Here is a 26,194-nt window from a genome sequence, read left to right as displayed (position 1 = left end):
TCCAGGAGACCCTTGCAAACCCACGCGCCGTGGGCGTGGCTCCCGGGGTCGCCCAGGCAACGGGCGCACGCCACGCCCAAGTTCGGAGTCCCGGTCGGGAGGGGAGCGTGCGGGGTAAGATGTCTCGCGGGGCTTAGGCCACTTCCCCCAGCACCTCCCCTGGCTCCGCCCCGCGGAAGTACTGGCCGACATTCTCGACTGCTGATTGGCCCTCCCCTTTGTAGGGCGGAGCCCGCGGCAGCGCTGTGCGTACTTCCGGCTCCGAGTTGACATGAAGAAGCAGCGGCAGCTAGGGCGGCGGTAGCGGCGGGAGTCGAGGCTTGCAGCGGGACTCCCGGCTGAGAGCGCGACGCGGCCTAGAGCGGCAGACGGCGCAGTGGGCGGAGGAGGAGGCGCAGCAGCCGCCCTGGCCCGTCATGGAGATGGAAAAGGAGTTCGAACAGATCGACAAGGCCGGGAACTGGGCAGCCATTTACCAGGTGCGGGAGCACCCCGGAGCGCGGCAGGCCCTTCGCTTAGGCCGCGTGAACCTTCCCCTCAGACCCCCGGGCTCCGTTCTCCCTCTGGGTCCCGCCCTTCGCCGCGGCCCTGCTGCTTGAGGGCTCGATCCAACGGCGGCAGAGGCCGGCCCCCTCTTTGTCCCACGGGTGGGCCTTCGCCTTTCCCGGACCTCGCAGTCCCCTTTGATCCCCCACTTACCTCATATCCTCTAGCCCGGGTGACCTCTCAAGCCCGGAGGCCGCAGGTCTCTGCTCTCGGCGCGAATCCCTCGCACCTCGACCCCGCCCCCCTGCCTCTCCACTCTTTGTCTCTTGGGGTTGATAGAACACCCCCCCTACTTCCTTTTCTAGACTGGACCACCTCAGACTCTCTTCCTTTGTCTCCCTAAGGGAAAGGGTTACTCCCCCCCTCCTTCACACTTCCTTTCCCCTCGTCTCAGTGTGCGACGAGAGTCCCAAGGATGACAGTCCCCTTTCCCCTTCCTGTTCATTCATTTAGTGGATGTGAATTGGCGTGCTTATTCCGTGCTAGGCGCGGCGTAGGCGCTGGAGGTAGTGTTTGCTCAACGAGACAGACACGACCCTATCCCTCGTGGGGCTTGGAGTCGAATAGGGCGGTCAGACACATAGGCAGACAATTTCAGACAGTGACAGTGCTGTGAAGAAAACAAAACACCCGAACGGGTAGAGCGTGACTGAATGGAAGGTGGGCTACGTACCCTCAAGGAAGGGGATCTGGGCAGATGTGGCACAGGAAGGGACATTTGCTCTCTGAGCTACAGGAGGAGCAGCACAAGCCATGGAAGCCTCAGGCTAAAGAGCTTTCCAATCAGAAGGCCTGAGGTACCCACTTCACTGGGGCCAAAATATTACTCTTTCAGGCAGGGAACAGGGAAGCGTAACGTTTTTGGGGTTTTTTAACCTTCTCTAAAATAGCATCTTTCCCCAATGCGCATCTTATCCTTTGGTCATGGCTGAGATGATCGGGTCTTCCCAGCCCTCATCTTCTGGTGGGTTATGATGGTTCCTAAAGGAAAGTTGGGAAGGTAGCGTTTCTCACGTACTATCTCTAAAACATCAGATTAAAATCAGGAAGCCGTCTGCTTTCACAGGCAGCGAAATCCTCTAAAGAAAATATGTGCTCCTGATTAAATGTCATTGCGGGGGTTGTGAGGATTAACCAAAACCACACTGAGTATTTTAAATAAACGATGTACAGAATAGAGAGATTTTGTTACTTGTGTCACGGGGAGAAGGCAGTTTATTCTGTTTCCAGCTTATAGGCAGGCTCAAAAGGCAAATTGTGAGGTCCATCAGCTGGTAGTATTAAAATCTATTTTGAGCTCCACTTAAAAAGGAAAAAAGCTTTAAGCAGTTCTTTGGTATGCTTGACTAACAAAAGCCTTTTTTTGGCAGGCTTGGTTTCATGTGGATTTGCATCAAGCTGATTTGACAGGATTCATTTTTCTTGGACTATAATGTATATTAGTTTCTGATAGAGTAATATTTATAACCACTTTAATCTTTATAAGTATGATTGATAAATATATAAAAATTTGTATTCCCTGTCCAGTCTTGAGTTAATTGAATGAATTCCACTAGTGACTTTGAGAATGTGTGGACAGATTTTCTACATCAAATTTAATGCAATAGAGTCTAAAGTGGCTCTAGATGAAAAAATTGTTGGTCTGAAATTGATGCTATATGGTGGAGCCAATTTCCCTGGGCCCTTGGTCTGAAATTGAAATGTTGGCTTCGATTATGACACACCCCATCACAAGTGGAGGTGGCCTCCGGCAGGCATTGGGGAAAATCTTTCACACCGAAACTGAGTTGGCAACAACAAATTCATGTTCTAAAAAGTTCTGCGTTTGATTTCTTACTGGTTTAGGCCAGGGCATGGAGCATACTGGTCTCCAATTAATTCCTCTCATTGTGCTTCCATTTGTCTACCTCATTCAAACCCCAAGAGTTAGTCAAGATTGTTGTATGTTGCGATTCCGCGGCTTCTAAATGGATTGCCGTGTTCCTGGAGGTGGTTTTGTTTGATCTTAGAGAGTTGTCTACTATGGGTCATACCATACTGATGTTTTTCTTTTCTAAAATTGAAATCAGAGGCTCTTCTTCTGTTTGAATCTAAAAGTGGCTCTGTATTGGGCAACTGTGGCATTTTTAAAAACGTGGAGTTCAGATGACCTTGAATCTAAAGTGGTAGATTTTCCAAAGTGTGTGTCAACTTACCAAAACCATTATTTTTCAGGAATTCAAAGAAATGTGTTTATGGTTGGGGGGAAAAATGTAAGTTAAAAAAAACAAAAAAACAATTTGTAACATGTCTAATGAGGGTAGCCTTATGCAAGGTCATTTTGAACTTGCTTAGTCTATTATGATTAAAAATATATAGAATTTTTGCTTCAAATTTTGCAAACAAGGCAGTGCGGTTACTTCTCATTATACTAAATTCTTTTCTAAAACAAAAAGACGCAAAAACTTGGAAACAATTTGGAAACGAACAAAAGGTGAAGTAGGCTTTTGAATGCTGGGGAATGTGATAGCTTAGAAAACAAGTGTCAGGCAAAGATTCTTAGCTCAATCTGGTAATGAGCATAACTGTGTTTTTAATTGTTAATGCTAATAAATAGCATAGCTATTAATACACATTTAGGTCTATAAAAAGTCAGCTTTGATAGCATAGTAGATGGCTCTACAAATTGTTCTCTATCATTTTAAACGATTGTATGTCTGGTTTGAAAAGTGGAAGTAATACTTAGTGAGCCTAGAATTTGAATTGGGCTTCCTGTCTAAAGAGGAGAGAACACAGATAGGGGAAAGGAATTGGTTTTTGGAGCTAGAATGAGAGAAGGGAGGGCTTCAATGAATGAAAAGAGCTGATAAGCTGCTTCCATTGTAGTTTAAGGTTTGGGTCAGGTGTTTTGCTTTTTCTCTCATTTCTAAATTCTTTGATTCCCTGACACTGTTCACTACTTTTCAGTGTGAATGATTTGATTATTTCAGATAAAGGAGGTTTCAATTGTAGCTCGTGACTTGAAGACAAGATTTATTCCATGTTAGAGGCAGGCTTTGTAAAATGGTCCACTCTTCCAATTGACATTTGTTTTTATAGCTGCTTTCATTATGAAATATGATCTAATGTCTGTCTAGGTTAAAACCAAGCTATAACAAATGTTCAAAAATCCTCACTGCTATATACAGCTTATATTGTTAGAATCCAAGAAGATGAATATTAAAATTTCCCAATGGTGTTTATTTAAATGCCATTCTCTTCAGAGAAAAACTGTTTTGTGAAGAGGAGACAGATCTATACACTATGACTCACCTCGGTTTAGAAAAAAGAAAAAGAAACGGAAATGACATGGAGAGACTGGGAAGTTCTAGTCATCTTGAGTGACCCATTAGATCTAAATGTTCTTGTTTGGCCTTGGTTTGAGTGGACTAAATTTAGGTGTCTGATCACTTTCGAAATGGTGTAAAGACCTTTGTAACTGTCTGGGTTCATAGTAAATTAACTAGGAGCACAAGGAGACATCGTGGAGGGAACTTTTTACTGTCGTTCCTTGTTTGACAGCACTGGCATATTTATAGGAATACTTTGGTACTTCTGGAAGTATGCAAGCACAGGTCAGCTCGGGATAATGGTAATGCAAATGGTTTTCAGTTGCCATTAACTGCCTTTGGGCTCCCCACTGCATTTTAGCATGACTAGCTCCCCCAAACCAGTACAAATGCCTGGTATTAAATAATGTCATTGAATGTGTACTGAATTTCATGATAGAAATGAATGAGAAATTTCCTGTAGGGGTTTTTTAGTCTATCAATTGCTGGAATACTAACTGAGCGCGTTTCCCCCTTCTCCCTTTTTCTTTTTTTAATGTATTGCCTGTTTTTTCATCTTCTAGACTGTAGAATCCTTTTGGCAATTTTTGTTCGATGATGTGCTTTTAATTGCAGGGACTTTCTTGAGCCTGCCTGAGCCCGTATGCGTTTTGTACACTGGTGTACCTCTCTACCGTGTCTGTGGGAATTTGTTCGTGGTAACAAACGAATACCCACAAATAGGCTGGGCATGTTTCTTTAGACTGCGCATGCTCAGGAAAATGGGAAGCCTAGTTGGGTCATTGTTTCCACGACAGTGTACGGTGGTACCAGTCGCCTGGTAGGCCTGTTTTGAGGACCCAGGCGTGCTGGGGACTTGGGAGTAGTTCTTGATTCCTTCTACCACATTGTGTTGATTGGTCCCCATAGCATGCTTTCTATCACCCCCGTGGTCTAGGTTCTCAGATTTTACCATAATATAGTACTACAGTCGTTTCTAGTTTCACACTGCAGACGTGAGTGAAACCACTTAGGGGTTAATATGGTCCCTCAGCAGTCTCTCCACATCTCCTCCTACCCCACCGTGTATATTCTTCACTTTGTCACTAGTAATTGTGTTACAAACAGCCCGATCCTGTCATCCTGTCGCTCCTCTGTATAACTCCGTCTGGTGCTTTCCTAATACCTGGAAGGTCCAAACTCCTTGGCACGGCAGCCAGGTTCCAGCCGTCCACGTGCCTTCTAGTCCAGCCACACAGCAGGTGCAGTGCTCTCCAAACTCATCCTTCTCTTTCATTCTTCCATAGCTTGGCTCCACACTCCGTCCAGCCTGCCTTTGCCCCGCAAATGTGTGGCTCCTGGCACTAGATCTTGGCCGTCTCACCTGTGCGTTTCCATACAGTTTCATACATGTCTCTTCTGAAGCCCTGCTCTCACGGGAGCTGTTTCTTTCTATCCGGGTCTCTCTCCTCCAGAGTCAGCTGGTCCATCTTTCTCATTCATCTTGGTGTCCTGTGCACCTGGCACAAAGTAAGTACCTGACAGATGCTGGGATCGAATTGGTTATCAGCACTTCGCCAGGCCTTCACAGTATAAAGACAACAGGACACGGTTCCCAACTCCCATTCTGGGGGGCAAGAGTGATAGAAACATATAGATTAGCCTGCATCAGTACTCACAGCAGAGGTCAGTGACTCTTGGAGAAAACCCACATTGTGAGCCATGGCCTGAGGAGGCAGTTGAGTATTACCTGCTTGGGTACTTGGAAGAAAGGCTTGAATTCTTCCCCAGTAGAAGGTGATACCACCAGTTTGTTTCACAGGAGCTTTCATGGAACAAATTTATACTTGGCCTGAGGTGAATTTAATAGGAAGTTTGGAGATGATACATCTTTCTAAGAATTGTCGAATTACTGTCCTCGTCACTCTTGATTTGTTCTCACATGCCTTCTAGAAGGGCTTTGCATGTAGTTGGTTTGTAAAATGTTTTTCTGTTGTGGGATGTAAAATATGATTCTCCATAAAGTAACAACCCTACATAGTCTGTGATTTTTTTTCAAAGTATAAACGGTGTAGGCTAACATTTTGGGCCTTTGATCAGATCACCTTGGGGGCCAAAAAGGTAATTTAGTTTAATCTTTTGCTTTTTTCTCTGGTCTTAGCTCTAAAACTAACAACGCTTAGTGCCCCTTCCTTTTTTGGGCTTCAGTCCCTTTCTTTTTGGGAGAGTTAGCCTGGACTAACTCGTCACCAAGTTCATGTGCAATGGATGTCTTTACTGTGCTCACCAGGAGAATTGAATGTTCCCGCAGTCGTCCTGATAAACAGGGCAGTGGGAAGTCAGTTTGGTCAGGTGTGTGGGTGGCAGGGTACAGGTAGGCTCAGAACTTCCTCAGAGCTTGGTGAGTGTAGTTAAAGACTCAAAAGAATGGAATCTTTTTTATTTCCCAAGAGGTATTAAACAGTTTTGATAAGTAGGGTTCATTTGATTTAGTAATGTGGGAAAATGAGTAGCCCTGACACATGAGTTATTTTTTCTCTTAAGTGGCAATTGGGTGGTTTTTCCTGTAAAAGATAGAGGAACTGATTCTTGAGAATTTACAAAAGATTCAACCCTCGCTAGGTGCACGGAGAGTAGCTGCCCTTTATGTTGTAATTTTTAAAAGAAACCTACATCTGGTCTAAACTTCATTTGAATAGTGTGATAGTTTACATATCTGCTGCGTTTGAGAAGAAAGTACCTAAGTCTCCAGCATTGTAGAAATAATGCTTTACTGTGTGTGGAAGTGGGTTTCATAGTTTACTAGCTGCTGCCCTCTCCTTTTTCTAGGCAGCTTTACATAATCATGAGTCTCTTACTGACAGTTTGTAAATATTGAATTCTGAAAATTGGAAAAAGGCCATTTCACGTGGCAGATTTTTTTTTTCCTTGAAATAAATAACCAAAGAAAAGTGTAGCCCCCCAAATCAGCTGATCGTTGGGATGTGGTACAAGTCACACACTGCAGACAAAATAATTACTGATAAATGATTTTCAGTCTTTTAAAAAAAATAACATGATTCATTTGTAGTTCTGAATGCTGTGACCCTACCAAGGTGTTTGTAAAGCTTTACGGATACACCTTGGTGCTTAGAATGGGTGCTTCGAGAAATTCTTTAGTATGGACTCACAAAGTAAACATGGCTTGTTAGCAAAGTGACATTTGAGGTCTGTATTTTCTTTGGAGAATATATGTATTTCCTACTACTCTTACTAATCTAGTACCGTGCCAGGAAATTCTAAATCCTTATTGAGGCTTAACCACCGTTGAAGTAAATCTTTGGGCCCAAGTGGTCTTGTGTCCTGGGATCCTTGTCTTACCACAGAGGTTTCTTCCCCAAGACTGAGTGAGACATGTTTTCTTCTACTGATGAAGAAGGAAAAGGCTTGGCTGTATTTGTGGCTTTTGTGGGTGAGCAACACCACTTGCAAAGATAAGATGAGCACAGCAAAACTAGGTTTCCAAAACTGTTTTTTAAAAATGTATTAGTGATTAGAGAAGGACAGCTCTTTTCCTTATCTCCATCACTCTGTTATGAAACGTCCCCTCTCTCCCTTTTTTCTTTCTTCGTGGATCTCGTATTGGTGCTTCTCTTCCTGTTGAAGAAGCTCGTTTAACAATTGCCATTTAAGTTCTAGCAAACAGCTTAGCTAGTTTTTATTCTGATGAGTGCTGATGAACTTGGAGGATTATATACACTTCTGTAAATTGCTTACAGGAAAGTGCACATCAAGTAATTATTCCACATAGTTGGAGCTCTCTTAGGAACATGGGCTTACTTAAAAACGTCTGTGCGTGAAATCAATTCTGAATATAACTTCACTCAAGAGAACAAATAGGCGAGCTGTATTTAGCATAATACAGTAAATTAGCTTTAGGGTCCCTGCTGGTTAAATATTTGTCACTGTTATATTTATCCCTTTTAGATTCTGTGCGGCCTCACTATTCAGGGCTTGGTTTGCTTCTGCAAAGACAAATGCAAAATATTTGTGTGGCTCACTGTTGCACAGAGAAAAGGGGCTTCTAAGGGAATAATCCAGTGGTCTTTGGGGGGAGAATATTTTGTTTTGTGTTTTTTTGTTGGCATAGTTTTGCTTTGTTGTTTTTAACCCTCCTTTGAACTGTATTTTAAGAGCATCTTCAGAGGTAAGAGCATTGTTCTCCTACCTGGACACCACCTGCCTATTGCCAGGGCCTGTAGGGTCGTCCTCGGAGGTGGGGTGAAGCAGAATGGTGCAAGATTAGGAAGTTGCACGTGGGGTTTACAGGCACAAAGCCAAATTTTCTGGAGCAACCCCCAGTACAGCAGGTGAGTGAGCCACACTGAAGGGCCAGCTGGTACCAGCTGGTACCATATCTAAGTATATTTAAATATTCCTCATGGCCTACTGACAGTTTTCTTGATAAACTCTAGGAATGTTAGCGTCATTAGGAATGTTTTATTTCATCTGTTGTCACCACAAATAACTACCCAGATCTGTTACTTTCCCTTATTTTCTTACCTGCTAATATGAATGCTTTTGAGAATTTGAGAGACAATATTTGAAGAGTCTCCAGTGGCAGTTGGTAGGTCCTGTATTCACCTTAAGCACTTATTTCCATCCTTTGTGAGCTTGAATTTCCCCCAGAAAACTTAAAAATATAGTTGTCATGCAGAGAGAATCACTCTAAAAGGAGTTGAACTTTTACATACTAGTACCTTTTTTGCGTATTTGTCAACTAAAGTTCCTTTTGCAACTTGTTCCACTACATGATGACAACAAGCTTTTGTGTTTCCCAACAGACTTTTGTTTGTTAGAAGATGTTGCTTTTGAAATAATGGCTGTAGGACACGGAGGCAAGCTTTGGTTTGAAGTAGGAGTCTGGTGTGCTCAGCGCTGAAACACAGCTGGAGATGGGTGTGGTCCTGCATCTCAACTTTCCTATCTTCAGTTTGAGGAGGTGGTTACCATTCTAACCACTTAAGAACTGCATGGCACACACTGTTTTATTTGCAGGGCAAAACTTTGCTCTAATGGTTTCCTTTGTACTTGCCTTCAAATTAATAAAATATTCTCTGGTAATGTTTACATGCCAGGTCCATTTTAGAAGGACGAAAGGATACAGCTAAAGTTAAAGGATTAAATTGGCATCACACCTTTAGTTTTGTAAATGCCTTTAGTGTTTGATTTTTTTAGGTTGATCATAAGGAAGTGATAAGTATGTTAGGTTATTTGTGGTTTGAGCTAATTTTAGTCTCTTACTCACAGCTTGCTTTATATCCTTTGACATTAAAACATGCTTTCTAGAAAGACAAATTTTTGAATGTAGGACACAATCTATATTCTACACTTGGCTACATTTCAAAAAATACTTCTCAGTACTTTGGAAGTTGGACAGTTTGAAGCATAGTAACATTATTTGAAAACCATTGAATCCATTGCTTAGTGACTCTACTTTCCCAGCAAATAAAATAGATTCTTTCATAGAAGCTTGGGACTCTTGTTCCAAGCCAGGGGCTAAGGGGCATAGTTGATATTAGCGGATTTAAAAAAGATTCTGACCAACCTTGAGATGTATCAAAGCAAGGCTTTGATTGGCTGAAACCTTCCCCACCCGGTTCCTGCAGTTGACAGAGCCTTTGGCTCCTAAGGGTTGGAGGCAATTTGGTTACTGGTTTCACACAGAACAATTTTGTTTTAAAATTTTAGTCCCAAGCTTCCCTACTACCCTTAACCACCCTCCTTTAACGTACATGCCTCCAGGGACTTGTGAGGTCATGGCAGAGAGGACTGGTTTAGGTTCTCAGTCTGCCTTTGACTGTGTGGAACCCAGAAGAGTTGCATATAGGTAGGGCTGGGACACGTGGGGATTGGACCAGACAGCTGGACAGCATGACTCGACTGCCATTCTTTGACTACATGGTCACACGATGAGCCAGGAAAGTGGGGCAACCTTTTCGGGAAAAACGGGGCTTCGTGTCTTACTCAAGTTGAATTTGGTAGCCCTATACGTTTTGTGATCCCCCTTATCTAAAAGTAGGACAGAACTTTAAAATTTCATATTAACTCAAAACTTTAAAAATCTATTATTATATCCTTAAAAAATAATAAAATGCCCTGTGAAAGCATAAATCGGATTATTTTATAAAATTACCAAATGCCACATTGATGAATGCGGTTTCCTTTGAAATTTTTCTCATGTCTAAAGAAGAAGATTGGATTTTTGTCATTGGCCTAAAATCTCCCATTCAAGAGAGAAATGCACAGTCTGATCCACGTTCTACCCTCATTCTAATAAAACCCAGTAACAGCTAACATTTATTGAATTCTGTCATGTGCTCCAGGCACTGTGGAAAGTGCTTGCATGCAGTACCATTCATTATACACCATAAATTTGTCTTTAATAGCAGGAAATATTTTAGGAGGACAGTTAGGTGTCAGAACCTGGTTGTTCTTTCTGCCTGAGGTCTCCCGTGTCCTGAAGCCAGCTTTACATGCTCGCCCTGATGTACAGCCACAGAGACAGGCAGAAACTGTGCTAAGCTCTCCGGTTTATTAGGACAAAGGAAGGAATCGTTTGTAGATTTTGATCTTTGCCCAGTTTTCTGACCTCTTCCCTAAATGTCACAGATTGGCCACCCACAGTCATATTTTGCTTGGTCCACACAGTGTTTTAAGAGAAAAGGAGTTTAAATTTTGGCCATTGTTTATAAATCAGGAGACATTGCATACAAATCTGGATTTCTGGTTTCTCTTAAAAATCTGAAAACCTGGGCCCACCTTCGCCATGGTCTGCCGAGCTGCTGGGGGCACTGGTCCTGCTGGGCAGACGTGTTCTTCAGGGGCAGGTCACGCCGTCCTTAGCTCTGTGGCAGGTCACGCTGTCCTCGCTTCTGTGTAGTACCCAGCCCTTGGACGCACTTGAGTTTGCAGCCTGTAATCCAGGCTTGTTTTTTTCGTGGCGTTTGATTTTAATGTTAGAGTTAAGATAACTTTAAAAAGATGTTTAGCCTTGTGAGTAGTTGGTGTATTTTCATTAGATAAGGTCAAAGCAAGGGAAGACTAGCTAGAGTTGAAGGTTTGGTGAAGGGATGAAAATGCCCGAGAGAGTGTGCTTGACGTGGAAATCCAGGATAAAATTTTTCACCAGATGCTTCTTCCCTTCTTTCCCTCCTTCTTTGTCTTTTTGTGCTTAGCCCCCTTCTGCTATTTTGAGGAAGTTGAAAGCTGCCACCATTTTTTTTCCACCTTGGGCAACTGAGTGTGACTGTATTTTTGTCCCATGTTCGGTTATTTCCACAAACTATTTTTGGTGACTAACTTGGAAATTGAATTGGGTCGTCCCTATGGGAATGGATATAAAAGAATGACTTAACCAACTGTGCCTGCCCTGAGACGTCTAAGAAGTAGTGTTTTTAATGACCGGCTTGATGATTAGGGATGATAGCATTTGTCATGTGTCTGAGCTCATGATTAGGTTGTTCTCTACCTTATCCTCTATCAAGAGATGAAATACACGATAGCCGTGGTAAAAATAAAATATAGAGGTTACAAAGAATGTGGGTTATTAAAAGTCCATTCCTGTTTAGCAACAGAAGTACATACTGTGTTATAGGACGTGCTTTGTCTTTGATCCTTCTTGAACACCTATTGTTCTATAGACGTATGTTGTCTGTGACAAATTAGAACAAGCAATAGGTAAGGAAGATTCTTTACCACTATAAAACAGTCCAGATCTTTGGTCTAAGTTTTGTCCTTTTTCCCCCCAAAGCTGAGTCCTGAAGGCAAAACCAGCTCAGTGTTCTAGCATTCCTGAACCGCTTTCTATTTTTTTTGTATGTATGAAATTAAAATCAGTAACTGATGACCAGCTTCTGTGTGAAGCTTTTCACCCATCATTTCCTCTTCTATTCTAGATTGTAAGCTCCTTGCAGGCGGAGTCCAAGTACATGAGCAGCTACTAGGAGCCAGGCTCTGCGCTAAGTAGTGACAAGTGCTGAGCAAGATTTCGTCCTTGTCCTTACTGGTCTAGTCCGCAAAGGGGCTGAATAGAGGCCTTCCCAGCCATCCTAGGGCTAAGCACTCCAGTAGCCCTCGGCCCAGGTGTTGTGGGAACCACTCAGGAAGAGGTGGCTGATTGGGATGAGGAGCTGGTAGGTAAAGATAGTCTATGAAAGTAATAACTAAGTGAAGATTCCAAGGGCAAGCAGGTCTGAGCCCTAGATCTTCTGGGCCCCTAATCTGGGGCTTGCTCCTCCTGGCCCTTCTGTGTTCGTATAAGTGTAATGTTCCTTAAACTTGAAAACGTAGGAGCGTATTGAATTTTTTTCGTCTTCGGTCTTAACCCTCCTCCTTCCATCCCCTCTCTCCCCCCAATTCATAAGTATTATCCCTCTCAGTATACATGTTTCTCCTCCCTTCTTTTCAATTTCTCCTACCATGACTTCTCACCTTGACTGTGATAATGGCCCCCAAAGCCTTCTAATAGGGTGACAGAGTGGAGGTTACCCTGTGGCGTTGACCTCACACCACCGTGTAGTGAAGTCATCTCTCTAAGAGTCTCTTCTCCAGGAGGATGTCTGTGCCCTCGTCAGCCTTACAGTCCTAGAGCAGCAGCCGCAGGGCTGTGCTAGCGGCTCCTACAGTATTCACTGCAGTGAACTGATAATTTCTGTGTGGAGAGTTCTATTTTTCTTAGCCAAGTATGTATACAGATACTGTGTTATAAAAAAAAAAAGCAGAACTATATTTCCATATGCAAAATATTTTTTTAAAGAACCTTTAAGCCTGACTCACTAAGAATAAATTGAAAATATGTGGCCAGGCCCCTGATTTGCAGCTGACACTATGAGAATAAAGGTCTCATTTATTCATTGTGACTTTTAAAGATATTTTTAACGATATTGGTTGGTGTATCCCATTATGTGGTCTGTTTATCAGCAGTTCTGGTAACACAGATGTCCTTGTTTTAGTGATTCTTTCCAGTCAAGTAAGTACCTTGTAAAATAATTTAACTTTACTGATAATCTACTTTTAAAGGCTAAGTGAAGTGATAGGCTTTAATTTTTAGGCATTTTAACATTTTGGGTATGAGTATAAATTCGACAACTTTATGATTACTTCCATTTAAACACAAAATTACCACCTTGAAAATTCTGGATAATTTACTGATTGTTGCCTGTTTCCCATTCACACATTTACTAAACTCTTTCCTTGCCATATAGAAGCAGTTAGGATTAGATATCTGCAAACCAGTTGTGAAAATGTCTTCCCTGTTTTCCTTCTAATTTTAGCTGTGAAAATGATGTATAGAAGTAATCCTGGATTCGATTTTTTAAAAAATAATTGCCAATTACTAGTCATTAAAGATTTGAAAAGGGGAGAGTTTTCCAATGAATGACAAAATAGAATAAAAGAAGCTTTAACTATTGTCCTTTTAATGGTGGGGGGATGTTTAAGTGTGGGGGTTTTTCCTCCTACTTTCATATTGGAGTCATTTACGTGTCACTGAGTAGATACCATAGAAGACACACAGCACAAGTAGCTATGTGGAGTAGAAAAACAGTAGTTCACCAACCTCTCAACAGAATCACTAAAACATAGCCATTAAATAGCCAAAATATTGCAGGGGGAAGCAATTGTTTTTACGACAGGGGGTGAGTAAGAAAGAGTTATTAAAAGGCATCTTTTACAGAAGTCCAAACTCTAGATAAGATCCCCAGTTCATTGATTGTGCTTTGTCTTCAGATTTGCTGAGGAAAGTGAAAACACTTAGGTTTGGGTTTTCTCCTGCATCCAGATTTCCAGCTCTCCTCCCTGACTCGGAGTGCTCATTTCCCACCTTACGCAGCTAAGACCATGGCCAGTCACTTGAAACGCTGCACCTGTCCAGCACAACTAGCCCTTTGCCCATCTTCTTGCCCATCATCAGCATGCTCGACCAGCTCTAGCTCTGGACCAGGCCAGCCAGCTGCCTGGGCCCAGCCTCCTAAGTACTAGGGGAGAAAATCTCCCAGTTTTGCAGATTGGTCACTAGGAATCCAGTGTTTAATCTCTGATCTGTCTTCCTCAATCCTGGCCATCAGATCTAAAGAGTACCTGCCAACCTTTTTATCTTATTATTCTCACAAGGAAAAAGGAGACTTTGTTCCTGTCTAAGGCAGCCCTTATGTCTGTGCCCTTGACACCGTCCCTGCTCACCTGCCAAGGCATAAAATCACAGTTTAGAGACTTTTAGGTATGTATTCTTAGCCCTCCGTCTCTGTTACCAGTTTATGTGGACCCTTTAAACATTCTCAGACTTCCACCAGCTGCAGCTCTCCCTGCAGCCCCTGCTGAACAGTTTCCTTCTCCAGTTGCGATGGAAATAAATGGGTCACGGCGTCCCTGTTCACCTCCCAGTCACTTCTTGTCCAGGGAAGTTAGGCTCCACCCTGCCAACCCACTGCAAGAATTCTTAGCTTCCTTATTGCTAATCCAGTGGCTAGTTTGCGTCCTTATCATAGCACCATTTAACATGGTTGACCTCTGCTTCTTGAATGTTCTCTAATCTCAGTTTTTATAACTCTCTTTTCCCCATTTTCTTCCTTTTGTGTCTTTCTCCAGTCTTGGTCTTCTTCTCTGTTCTTATACTGGGGGAGTTCCTCCAGGGTCTCCCCATGCTGCCGCTGCTTTCATGTGACACTCTGTTCTTCCTCAGCGTCTCCTTTATTCACCCAGGAGGTAGGAATGGCCCTTGGATTCAGGCATGCACATACCTGCACTCTGGTACAATTGTTACTGTAGTTTCTGAAATGGTAATGCTCTCTGTTTCTCACAGAGCCTTTGCATATACTGTTTCCTCTGCCTGGAACAGTCTACCTCGCTAATTCTTGTTCTTACAGTCATATCTTAGACATCCTTTTTGAGGATGCTTTTTCTGATCTCCTCTTCCCCTGGGTCCAAGGGAGGTGCCTCTTTAAGTCCTCCCATGGCCCTTGTAGTTCCCCCTTTCATAGGACTTTGTGTGATTATACTGTAATTATATCCATTGTTCTCTAATTACCTGTTTACTTACCTATTGTCAAGTAACCTGTCAAGTCTTAGAAGGGGCAGGACTGCTTTGTTTCAGTCATTTGTACCTCTTAGTACCAAGTATAGTTCCTGGCATATAGAAAGGACCTAATAAGTAGTTCCTGGATGAAGAGATCAGCTATGCTATTTGGAAGGTTCACGAACTGGAAATTGATGGATAGGGAGGCATTGAGTCTGTGGTATTGTGTGAACCATGTATTAATGACTCACCATCAATTTAGCACATCTGTTTTCTCTAGTACCCTTTATCTTAATTTTCTCTATGTGGCATACCTCCCCAGTGAGATTAGAATTCCCTTCTGAGAAAGAACCATGTGGAATCCTTGGTGTCGCCCTCGCGGTGCGTTGCATGTGGTGAGGGTTGATTTCAGTGGGCCTAATCCCAGATACCATTTGTTTTTTAATGGAACTTAAGTCTCATCTGTAATCTGTCTTTATCTTCCTCAACTCGCCCTGCCTCTGTGCCACGCACACCATGCCTCTATGGAGGGACCACGTCCCTGTGGTTTCTTAGCGTGCTGGCCAAGTCGTGGAGACGTCAGTGGTATCAGAGTCTTTCTTGTTCAAACTTCATATGTTTGGTAGCTGGGACTGACCGATGCTGACAGGAAATAGGGGCATTTCTTAAAAGCCAGACAGCTGTCAACTTGCAGGAAGCAAAGCTCTTGTTAACATATGATTTTGTGGTTGATTTGGTGGTCCTCCCTAAAAGTGAAGAACCAGACCAGGGGAGGAGCGGTGCTTGGGCTCTAATGTTAGATCCTTTTTCCTAATTTGCCTTTAGAGTTTCATTTGTTTGGAATTTCCTGAGATTTCGATCTTGCCAGAAAGTTGACAGCCAAAAAAAAAAAAAAATTGGGGCAGGTGAAGCATTTGTGTCTGAAACGAAACCATTGTTTTTGTCTTTAACTTTTCTCCTAACATATTATCCTTGGTTCAGCCCTGAAGATTATTCTATTATTTGTGTATTTCAACTTTTCCTTCGTCTTCTGTATCTTATGAAATGGATGGTATTTGAATGGAGACGAGGAGGAGAGGAATAAAAATAAATGTAAAAGCCTTGTTCTTGCCTAGGCAAGCTTGGTTGGCTTTATATCTTGGAGCAGAATGACATGTCTAGTCTGGTGAAGAAGGGATACTTAGGGTTGGTTTGGCTTCTTACTGTATTCAATTTTTTTTAATTTTTTTTTTTTAGGTTTGTCTTTTAAATGGGTTGGTCTTTTATATGAATGTAATCGAATTTAGAATAAAAGCACTGAGTTTCTTAATTTGCAGAGCACTTTTCTGCAAAGACAAGCCATTGTGGTAAATGACTTGGGGCAAGGATTGTTCTTCCAAAGACCTGAAACCCAGTGTGATTCAGTGTCACAGAGGACCTGTGACCAGAAGGGAGTCCTTTTCTTCCCATTCCAGCCAGCGTCCTTTCCTCCGGATGAGCTACTTTCCTGAACTCCACAACTGCCTTTCATCAGGGTAACTGAGTTTAAACGGAATAAACGGTCAGTGAGAGCCGTGGTTCTGAATCCTCAGTATTATGTACTGTACTGAGATTTTTTTAAACATAAAAATGCCTTTTGACAAGATTGAAGGTCAGAGGTAGAGCAGTTGAGAACAAAGTAGAAATAAAGCTTTAAAGACAGGGTTGTCGGCGGGGGTCTTGGAAGACCTGTGGGAGATGCGTGGGAAGCCGTGAGCATCTGTGTTCCAGTGTGCAGGCTTCAGGGGGACCTATTTGGTCCCCGTGTTGTGGTCTGTGCATTACGGGGTCCCCACCACAATCATACGCTTCGTCTCGTTTCTCTCCTTCTTGCTTCCCCTCCTCAGCACCCTCTCCCCCCATGGCTACCACAGCCACCACGAGCAATTACCCACATGCTGGGTCTTGGGGCTACTTCCCTATAAGGATATGGGGCGTGTGGTGTTGGCTATCGACGTGGTAACCAGACTGTGGGTTCTCTCTCTGTGTACCTCGTGACATGTGACAGACTGCAAACTAGCCATAAACTGCTGCTTCTGCTGTCCAATCTGGACTTCCTTCTGCCTCTCTGGAATGGTGTGTCTGTAATCTCCGAAGGCCAGCTCAGAGGATGGATGACAGAGGCGTATGGTGAAGCAGGCTGGGAGAGATGTTAAGAACCGCCGGAAAACGAGCTCCAAGAGCCTGTGAAATAGACAGGGTCATCTTGTGGCAAACTTTGTGCTCAGGAATTTTGTGCTTGTTCTCTTCTTTTTTTTTACTATCCCCATATAGTCCTTTGAAATCCATAGGCTTTGGGCGAACGCCATGGCTAGTTTTATGTGTCATGGAATACCCGGCTCATGAGGCTCAAAGATTATTACTACCCTGAGTGTTCCCTTACATCTGATCTGGCTCAGTTCACAGGAACTATGTCAAGATGGACTTTTCTGACTGGCATGGAGTCAAAATGGTAGCCAAGCATGAAAGCACAGGCAGTCCCTAGCGCACAAATGGGTCTTCTTCAGAAGTTGGCAAGTTGGTTGCCTGGGAGTCTGACTGTTTTTCTATAGAATCAGTGTTGTGAATGGTGGTTAAGTTCCAAGCTCACCCATGGCACATATTTAATACGCAGGACACCTGAAGTATTCCTATTAAGATAATCTGAAATTTCCCCGTAGAATCACTATACACAATAATGATTCCTACGTATAATATTTAATGTTACATATAATAGTGATTTTATGAATAAGAACCATCCTGGGTTCTCCCGGGGTGGGGTGTGTGGGTGTGTGGAGGGGTGTGAGTGTGTATTACCACCATGCAACCCTGGCACTGGGCGTGGTTTTGCTCTTCACCTCCAAGTAGGTCTGGCCTGCCGTGGACTGGAGGATAGGATGGATTCCAGGATGCTGGGGGGTGGATTAGAGCCGTGAGGAATATGATTTAGCTGCGGTTCCTGGGGCTGGAGCGCAGGAACAGTGAGCGCCCAGGGACGCTGCTTGGGCCTGGCTATCTCTTCATTACCTGCTTTTGCTTTCTTCTCGGACATTGGCCTGTTTTTTGCTTGGTTACCATGTGTTTTGCTTTTGACCAGGGTTTTTGCCTCTTGTCTGCAACTGAATATTATCCTATCAGAGTCTTCTGTTTTTGAGTATGTAGTCTTTTAGAGGTTTTCTAAATGAAATGTTGTGGCAGTTATCACATGTTCATTTTGCTGTAAGAATTATAGAATCCCAGGTGACTACTCTTTATAAACTGTGCATGGATTTCAATCTCATTCTTCTGTATTGCATATCACATGGTGAAAAGTAACAGCTTTTACAATTAATACTGCCTGCCTCGATTATATTTATTTAAGATTAGTTTTCAGGTAAGACCTTTTCATGACAATACATGAAACTGTACAGTGGGCTTCCTACTTAAACCCTCTAAAACTGCCGCCTGTGGTGCTTCAGAGTCCGAGATGTCTTCTGCCAGGAGACTGGATAGACCTTGGGGTCGGTCATCTCAGTGGTTTCTTATGGCTCGATTCATGCTTCACGTGCTACAAAGGACTAGCAGCATAAGGCAGTCAGAGCACACGGGACCTAGGAGAGCGTCTGAATGGTGCCACAGGGCCTGGCTCTGGCAGCGTTGTGAAAAAATGATTTGTCTCTGGGGCTCTCATCTCCAGAAATATCACATCCCCCTCAATAGGCACTCACCCTGTACCCCATTTTTGTCCTCAGCCAAACACTGCCGAGATGCTAGCGCACTGGGCTGTTCGCTGATGAAGTCTGTTGCCTGGGGTGTTTGCATTTAGCAGCTGGTGTTTTTATACCAGCTTGTGGAGAGCTGCTGAGCTGGAGGCTCCCTGCTTGTTCATATACGGTGGTTTGTCCCTGATTTGACAGCTGCTCTTTCACTTCTGAGCAGAAAGGGACACCCATGCACACCCACACCCACCCAGAAAGAAAGGCTTGATGCACCACTTTTGAAAGGTTCAGTCTGACATCATTGTAACCAAGAAGATGGGTCAGGTGGGGCTGGAGGTGGAACATGGCTGTTCCTCAGAACTACAGATCGGTCCACAAGTGCATTCTGATACAGTGTGGTGGAAGCTCCTGGCATTATTTTTCCCTTAACAATTATGATCACAGAAGGTGGAGGGGTGGTCTCACCATAGAAGCTGTCGTATGAAACAGCACTTGATGCTTTTAACAAATTTCACTCAAATAAGACTTTAGATTTGTCTTTGTAATTTACTGGCAGTCCTTCTGAAAAATAATTATTTTTGCCAGAAAATCACTGAAGCACGTAAGCCATTTTTTTACCTCTGCAAAAATGCTACATTTTTAAAAAATATATCAGAAATTAGTTACCCATAAAACTTTTCTTTTTCCATAAAATAGATTTCTTGTAGACTTTTCCATACTTTTGTTTAGAGGATGTACTTTGTAATGCAGAGTGCGATTTATCTTGTCTTGTAAGCTTGATTTTTTTTTAACCACTAAGCATTTTTTTCTGTATTAAGAAATCATTGAGTAATTATAGAATCAGTGGACACTTATGTTTACAAGTTAACATAAGTATCTGTTCTGAGTTGCACTAACTCAAAACCTAAGGTAATCCTCCGCTCTTTACCCTACATCTGGTTAATCGAGTGCCTCGTCCTCCGACTTGATTCTTGAAACCTGCATCTGAATCTCTTCCATCTCCTTCCCCTTGCCTTGGTTCAGGCCTCCCTCCGCTCTGGTCTTTTACCGTCACCTTCAGCCCAGCCCCTTCATTTCCATCCTGTCATTGATTGGATGAGAAATGAAGTCACTGTCCTACTTGAAAATTTCAATGCCTCTGCATTGCGGAGAGTACCGCGTCCAGATTCCTTGGCGGCACTAACACAGGTGCTTAAAACAGGTCTGGATAAAGGTGTTCCCCCAGTCCTCCAGGCCCAGCCCTCCTGGCTAGCCCCCCACCACACACACACCTTCACCATACACTCCAGTCTCAGCCCTTGCTGGTGCTGTGTCTTCTGCCCGCAGAGCCAGCACCAGTCACCCTCCTTTCAGCTCACAGTCCCTGCCTCAGTACAGCACACGCCTCTCACACTAAGCTAACTTTTCTATTGAATTCCCCTCCCCCACGCCTGTTTTTTTTTTTTTTTTTTTTTTTTTTTGGTACGTCCACCTGAGGAATCCATCTGCCTAGGGTAGAATGTAGGGTTTGGTTACAGATGGCCACTAGAAAGATTATAGTTTCTGACATGCCAGGTAGCATTTTTTTGCAGCATGCTATTTATTCCTTCTGAACATTTAATACCATTTTCTATGAATTAATATTCTATTGCTTCTATATTACTTTCTTCTAAGCTAGAATGGGAACCCTCTGGTACCGTGTACCTGGCCTCGCATCACCTTCTAGAATCATATCATATACACACTTAACCTTCCTTAGTTAAACTGTATCTGCTGCCTTGACCCCCACAAGAAAAAAGAAATTCCTTGAAATACCACATTGTTCTGTCAGACCACAGCTTGATATCCTCTGTAGAGAAAGGGAGGCTACAGTTAAAAGAAACAAAAGAGGTTAAGACCTGGGCTTTAAAAATATCTAAGGCTTCAATCCTGACAATTTAAGGTATTCTTTCCAAGGTTAATTTTAATTATATGCAATCTTGCCTCCTTGCTAACTACAGAACTGCCATGTAAGATGGGGTACCTCTGGAAATCCTTCAGAAATGTTTATGGAATTAAAGAAACCGTGTGAAGGACTCGGCATTTGAGACCAATCCACCTAACAATTATTCTGGAACAGCAGAGTCCTAATTTTCCCTGTAATCCATTATGATGGCCATCTATAAAGTCATATAAATTATGTCAGCACTTAATTCATTAAAACTTGATTGGGTGACTGTAGTTGTCGGCCAGTGTGCTGGGCACTGACACATTCAGGGGTGCCCACGTGGTCTCTTACGGTCACGGGAGGGACACAACATGAAACCGTCACACAAATGATTCGTTGTCATTGGGGAGGAAGTGCTGTGAAGAAAAATAAAAGGTGCAGTGAGGGTGTTGAGCTGGTTTGAACGTCGCTGGCTGCTTGAGCGAGGCCTAAAGGTTAGGGGGGGCCAGCCATGAAGTGAGAAGTTGGCTTAGCAGTTTTCAAGAACATGGAGAGGGGTGCGTGGGGAGCATTGGTTTCCAGAATACATCACCTCCTGAGATAATGATGGCCAGCAGTTACTTATTCACTAGTAGCAAGTAGTTCTTCTTGGTTTATCCAGTATTTAAAAATGAAGAATTTATCATACACTGGAATCCCATGATTTGTTGAACAGTCCTAAAATCACTTTACTCATATTCTTTGAGAGTTTATAAAATATGTTTAAATGTCCAAAATCTTGATTATATTCTTTCTCCCCTTAAGAATTCTTATTTTTCTAATCTTACAGTGTATTGTATTAGAAAGTGATGTGTTCACTGTGGAAAACAAAATTTTTCTTTTTCCTATCACTACACAATACAAGTACTATAAACATTTGTTTATATTCTGCCAGTCATATTTTTAATTGAAATTTTCAGAGATAATTGTAGATTCCTGTGCAATTGTGAAAAATACAGAGATCCCATGTACAGTTCCCTGCCGCCTCCCGCCTTGGTAACATGCAAAACTGTGGTGTCTCACAAGCAGGATGTCAACACAGTTGGCCCATGTTAATTGAGATTTCCTCGGTTTTTCTGATACGTGTTTGTGTGTGCATTATTTGTTTTCCATAGACTGTTGTATTAGTAATACTGTTTTTGATGGGATTTAGGTCTAGTTTTTTTTCCCTCGAAAAGCATCCCCTCCCCTAATCATACATCCTTCTCATGCCCGTATGTGTTTTCTCTAAGCCTGTTTAAGAAAATAGCTATTTATAGGAGAAATAAATAGATTGAAAATAGAATTGTGAATCTGAATGTACTTTACCAGCCTAATGAGTGGTATAGACTGTTTAGCCAGTTTATAGTTTCTGAGCTGGCTGCCTAAAGATCCATTTAGTGCCATTTAAAATGGACTGAAGTGTCAACAAAGTCTGAAAAGGCTGTACAGTGATACAAATGTCAAGCTGCCTGTCGTTTAAGCAGAGTAATTAGAAGACTAAGCATACAGGGAGGTACCAGAACAAAAGAGGCTTTGAGATCTTTGCTTTAATCTTGAGTGAATATTCTTCTCAGATGGTAATAGATTGTCTGACTATCCACTGATCCCCTTCTGTGGGACAAATAACCAGAAAGATACTCACTACCCTAGTTGGTACATATGTGGTCAGTTGATTTTCAGTGGTCATATGACTTTCACATGTGGTCTGGTTTTCAGTGTTGCTTGAGTTTTCTAAATGAAGATATTACCTTTATAATGAGAAAATACCCCCAATTTTCCATTTTGGGGTATAAAAAGGAAAGAAACACTAAAAATATGAAAAGTAAAAAGGGAAGTTATTTAGAGTAACTATGTTCAGAAAGCATGAAGCGAGCAGGAGAAAAGCCAAAATGATGGATGCTGGCTGTCCGTCAAGTTGCACGAGCTAGCTAACAGCACATCGACCGCTTGTCGGCTGGAAAAAATGTAAAAGCAGGAGATAACTGCCAAGGGACTCTATCCAAGCTGATGGAAAGGACCTGAGAAGAAAAACTAGCTAGATGTGATTGTCAGCTTAGATTCTGGGTTGTGAGAAAAGGGAGCTCTTTCTGTCCAGAATAGGCTCTCAGTGGAGCTGGGTCTCTCCTTAAATGAAAAATAACTGTTGAGTTCTAGCTGGCTTTACACAATGGCTCTTAATAACATAAGAATAGAAGGAAGCTACTTAAACAGGAGAACGTGTCTAACCAGTTAAAATGCTGAGGTTATTTTTAACAACCCAGCTTTTATTGAACATGGTTTTGGAGGTTCTAGATAAAGTAACAAGATAAGAAAATTAAATTATTGCTAAACTATTGGGAGTGACAGATTTATTCTCTTTGCCAAGGTGATTGATACACATAGAAAACCCAGTGAAAAAACAACATCAGCAAATAAAGGTAGGTTAGATGGCTGAATAACAAAATGATACAGAATTATGTGCATAACGTGAGCCTATCTATGTAAAAACAAGCAGTAAGAATTCATTATTTATGTATGCATGTGTTTGGAGGAAAGTTTGAAAGAATAGACACCACTAAACTGTTAACATTGGTTAAGTGTTTTTCATTATATCTTTGCATTCTATACATTGGACACATTATCTTTATAATTTTTGAGGAGAAACTTGATAAATGATTAAGTGTTTTGGCACTTAGGAACGGTTAGGAATGTTTGTATTTGCTAATGGTTACTTCTTTACTAACATCTTTACGACATACCCTTACGTCAGTTTTCAGCTCTATCTGTGATTCCCTGCCGACATGCACGGCGTAAGGACATTTCGGGCAGCGGTGGCCTGCATAGCCGAGTGTACGCCGTAGGCCCCGTGTGCAGGAGCCTATCCCACCTAGGCTCGTGAAAGCGCACGCTGTGATGGTTGCACAACCAACGACTCATATCTCAGCATGGATCCGGTTGTTAAGTGGTGCACGACTTGTGATTGTTGATTCTCCTTCCCTTCCCTCTCCCCCGGCATCTGATGGGAAGTATGCACAGTGATACCTGAGGAGTCTCCGTTTATCTCTATCAAACCGATCGGCCAGATTATTCTACTTTTCAGAAACCCTTCCTGTTCCACCTCCCACACGCCCTTTTGATAGTTGTACATGGCTACATGGCATAGTAAACCGTCTCCCTTACAAGCGTCCTTTGTCTTACACCGCCTCGTAAATAAATAGTCATGCTCACTCTTGAGGTCTTTCCCACATCTAGTCATTGCGTTTGCCTGACACTCATTCCCTACTATATTCCTCAGGCAGGGCTTATGGGAACAATATTCTGTAAATGTTAGTGCGCGTTTATAGTGTTATTCTATATTCAATATTCTATATTATTCAATATTATCCAATATTCTATAAACTGTTAAGTGCACGTTCATAACAGTTTGTCTGCAGTCTTTACATTAGAAGGCCACTTTGTCTATGTAGAAAAACCTTTGGGTCATAGTTTCTTGCCTTAAATAATTTAAATATGTTATCCCATTGTCTTCTGGTATAAAGCATTGCTCTCGCGGTTTGACAATTGAATTATCTTTTCCTTCATAAGTGCTTGGTCTTTTTGCTTAGATCCCCAGTGGATTTTTTTTTAAACCTTTTATTTCAAACTCTAATCATTTATTATGTTTCTTCTTTTACCTTGCTTTGATGTCCTTCAGGGACTCAGCTTGTTATGTGTATGTTTGATCTTCTGTGCCTATGATGTGTTTCTTTTGTTTTTCTCAAAAAATTTAAAACCTTCATTTAATTAGAAAATAAATGAAAAATTATTAAATATACTTTCAAACAATTTTTAAATATAATTTCATGTTAAAGAAAAATTATAGTAATAGTACAAGAAACCTATTTCTGTTTATTTCTTTCTGAATTTTTTAAAAACTCCTGTTGTGTTTTTTTAAAGCATTAAATGTGTTTATTTGCTTTCATGTTTCTCCTTGTTTTGTCTTTGTTTCTGAAAATATTTTTTTCCTTTCTTTTGTGACTTCTTTCATCTCTCTTTTTAAATCTTTCTTTTTTGCAGTTCCCTTGTTTCTTGATTTCTCATTCTCATTTATGATGTTCTTCCATAGCTCCTACCATTTTCTTTGTTTCTTTTAGCTTGTTGGATTTGCGTTCATCGATTATAGGCATCTTTCTAGCTTGCTATTATTTTCTGTAGGGATATTATTTTGTCCCTTACTCTCTTTAATATGACGACACTCTATGGAATTCAACTGCCCCTTGTCTGCTCATTTTTAAAAATTTTTTATTGGGGAATATTGGGGAACAGTGTGTTTTTCCAGGACCCATCAGCTCCAATTCAAGTCGTTGTTTTCAGTCTAGTTGTGGAAGGCGCAGCTTACTGGCCCATGTGGGAATCGAACCGGCAACCTCAGTGTTATGAGCTCGGCGCTCTAACCACTGAGCCAACCGGCTGCCCCCTTGTCTGCTCATTTGTAAGTGAACAGTTTTCACGTGTCATTTTAGGAAGGAAGGAGTGGGTCACACAGATATTCTAGCTTAGGGCTCTCGGGCTCACGCTTCAACCATCTTTGTGAAGTGATCTGTCAAACAACCTGTACTTTCTAAGATCTGCCTCCTTGTTCCTCCCATCCTACCTTTTATCTAAACCTCCTCTTTCCTCTGAGTTTTGTCCTAGAAGGGTGTTTCGGTTGCTTAGCTTTGAGAGCCCACTGGGTCTCGACTTCCCCAGCACTTTGGGTCGGGGTGGAGCCTGTCGAATCAGCTCCCAGTTTGGCTGCTAACACAGATTGGCCTGTCAGCACTGTCCAGGGCCATCACAGTCACCAGTCACCTGTTATCTTGATTCTACTTCCTCGCTCGCAAATGCTGGTACCACATAGGTCTTAAGTGGCTCAGCCTTACTTACTGGTACTTTCAGAACCAAAGGGCGCCTTGTCCCGGGCTTTGTCGTAGCTGTTGTCTGAGGGATGGTCTGTGTTCGTTTTGCTCTCCTTGTTGCTGTTTGTTTTTATGGAAGAATCCAAGGAGAGTGAAAAACTGTACTACTGCTACCACCGTCTTCCCAGAATCATAAAGGCAGAGTAATCTCTGAAAAACAAATATCTAGTTTTATCATCCCCCTACTGTAAAAAAAATTGAGTCTTAATACTCCTTTATGTAAACGTTCGAACTCTAGAAGTAGGGAGATTAATACAACGAACCCATATGTATCCATCACTCAGTTTCAATAATTATAAACTCATGGCCCATTTGCTTTCATCTGTACCCCCCCCATTAACCCCTCCTAGTTCCGATTTGTTTTGAAGTAAATGTCAGCATCATAATACATACTTTTTTAAAAAAGAAAAAAAAATTGAACAGTCAGGGATCAAAGGAGCCAGAACCAGCTCTCCTTTGGACTCGTCCTACCAAGGAGAGGACATGATACCATCCGGCGCCTGGTCTGACGGGCGCTGATCATGCTGGCACCCCTGCTAGGCACAGGGAACTAGTCAGACTGCACTTGCCGTCCCTGTCTGAGTATGGTTGGCAGTGCGAAGCCCCGGTGTGTCTTGATTTGAGACTGCTTTCACTGGACTGTCTCCTCAGCCTGGCTTGGGGGCTCCATGTAAAAACCTTCCCCATATGCCAGCCATCGGCCTCCTTCCCAGGTCTGTAGGGAGCCTAGATTCCATCTCAGATGGAATGTAGCCTTCTCCAGGAATGTA

At 42.4% G+C, this 26,194-nt stretch overlaps 1 protein-coding gene across 2 annotated transcripts in view; it reads left to right on the top strand.

Moving 5' to 3' along the window:
• The first annotated feature begins 248 nt into the window (after nt 1–248).
• The window catches only part of PTPN1 (protein tyrosine phosphatase non-receptor type 1), a 61,768-nt gene continuing 35,822 nt past the window's right edge, over nt 249–26,194 (top strand). Inside the window, exon 1 of one of the 2 annotated variants that reach the window (XM_019726094.2) lies at nt 249–479. In XM_019726094.2, coding sequence (XP_019581653.1) covers nt 417–479 — 63 coding nt within the window. In that variant the 5' untranslated portion in view covers nt 249–416. The remainder of the gene's footprint in view (nt 480–26,194) is intronic. The other variant, XM_074317887.1, reaches the window with a different exon arrangement.

The sequence above is a fragment of the Rhinolophus sinicus genome, linkage group LG13 (genome assembly GCF_036562045.2).
Source record: "Rhinolophus sinicus isolate RSC01 linkage group LG13, ASM3656204v1, whole genome shotgun sequence".
Classification (NCBI taxonomy): Eukaryota; Metazoa; Chordata; class Mammalia; order Chiroptera; family Rhinolophidae; genus Rhinolophus; species Rhinolophus sinicus.
Note: the sequence above shows the minus strand (reverse complement) of the source record. Positions and strands in the feature narration are given on the sequence as shown.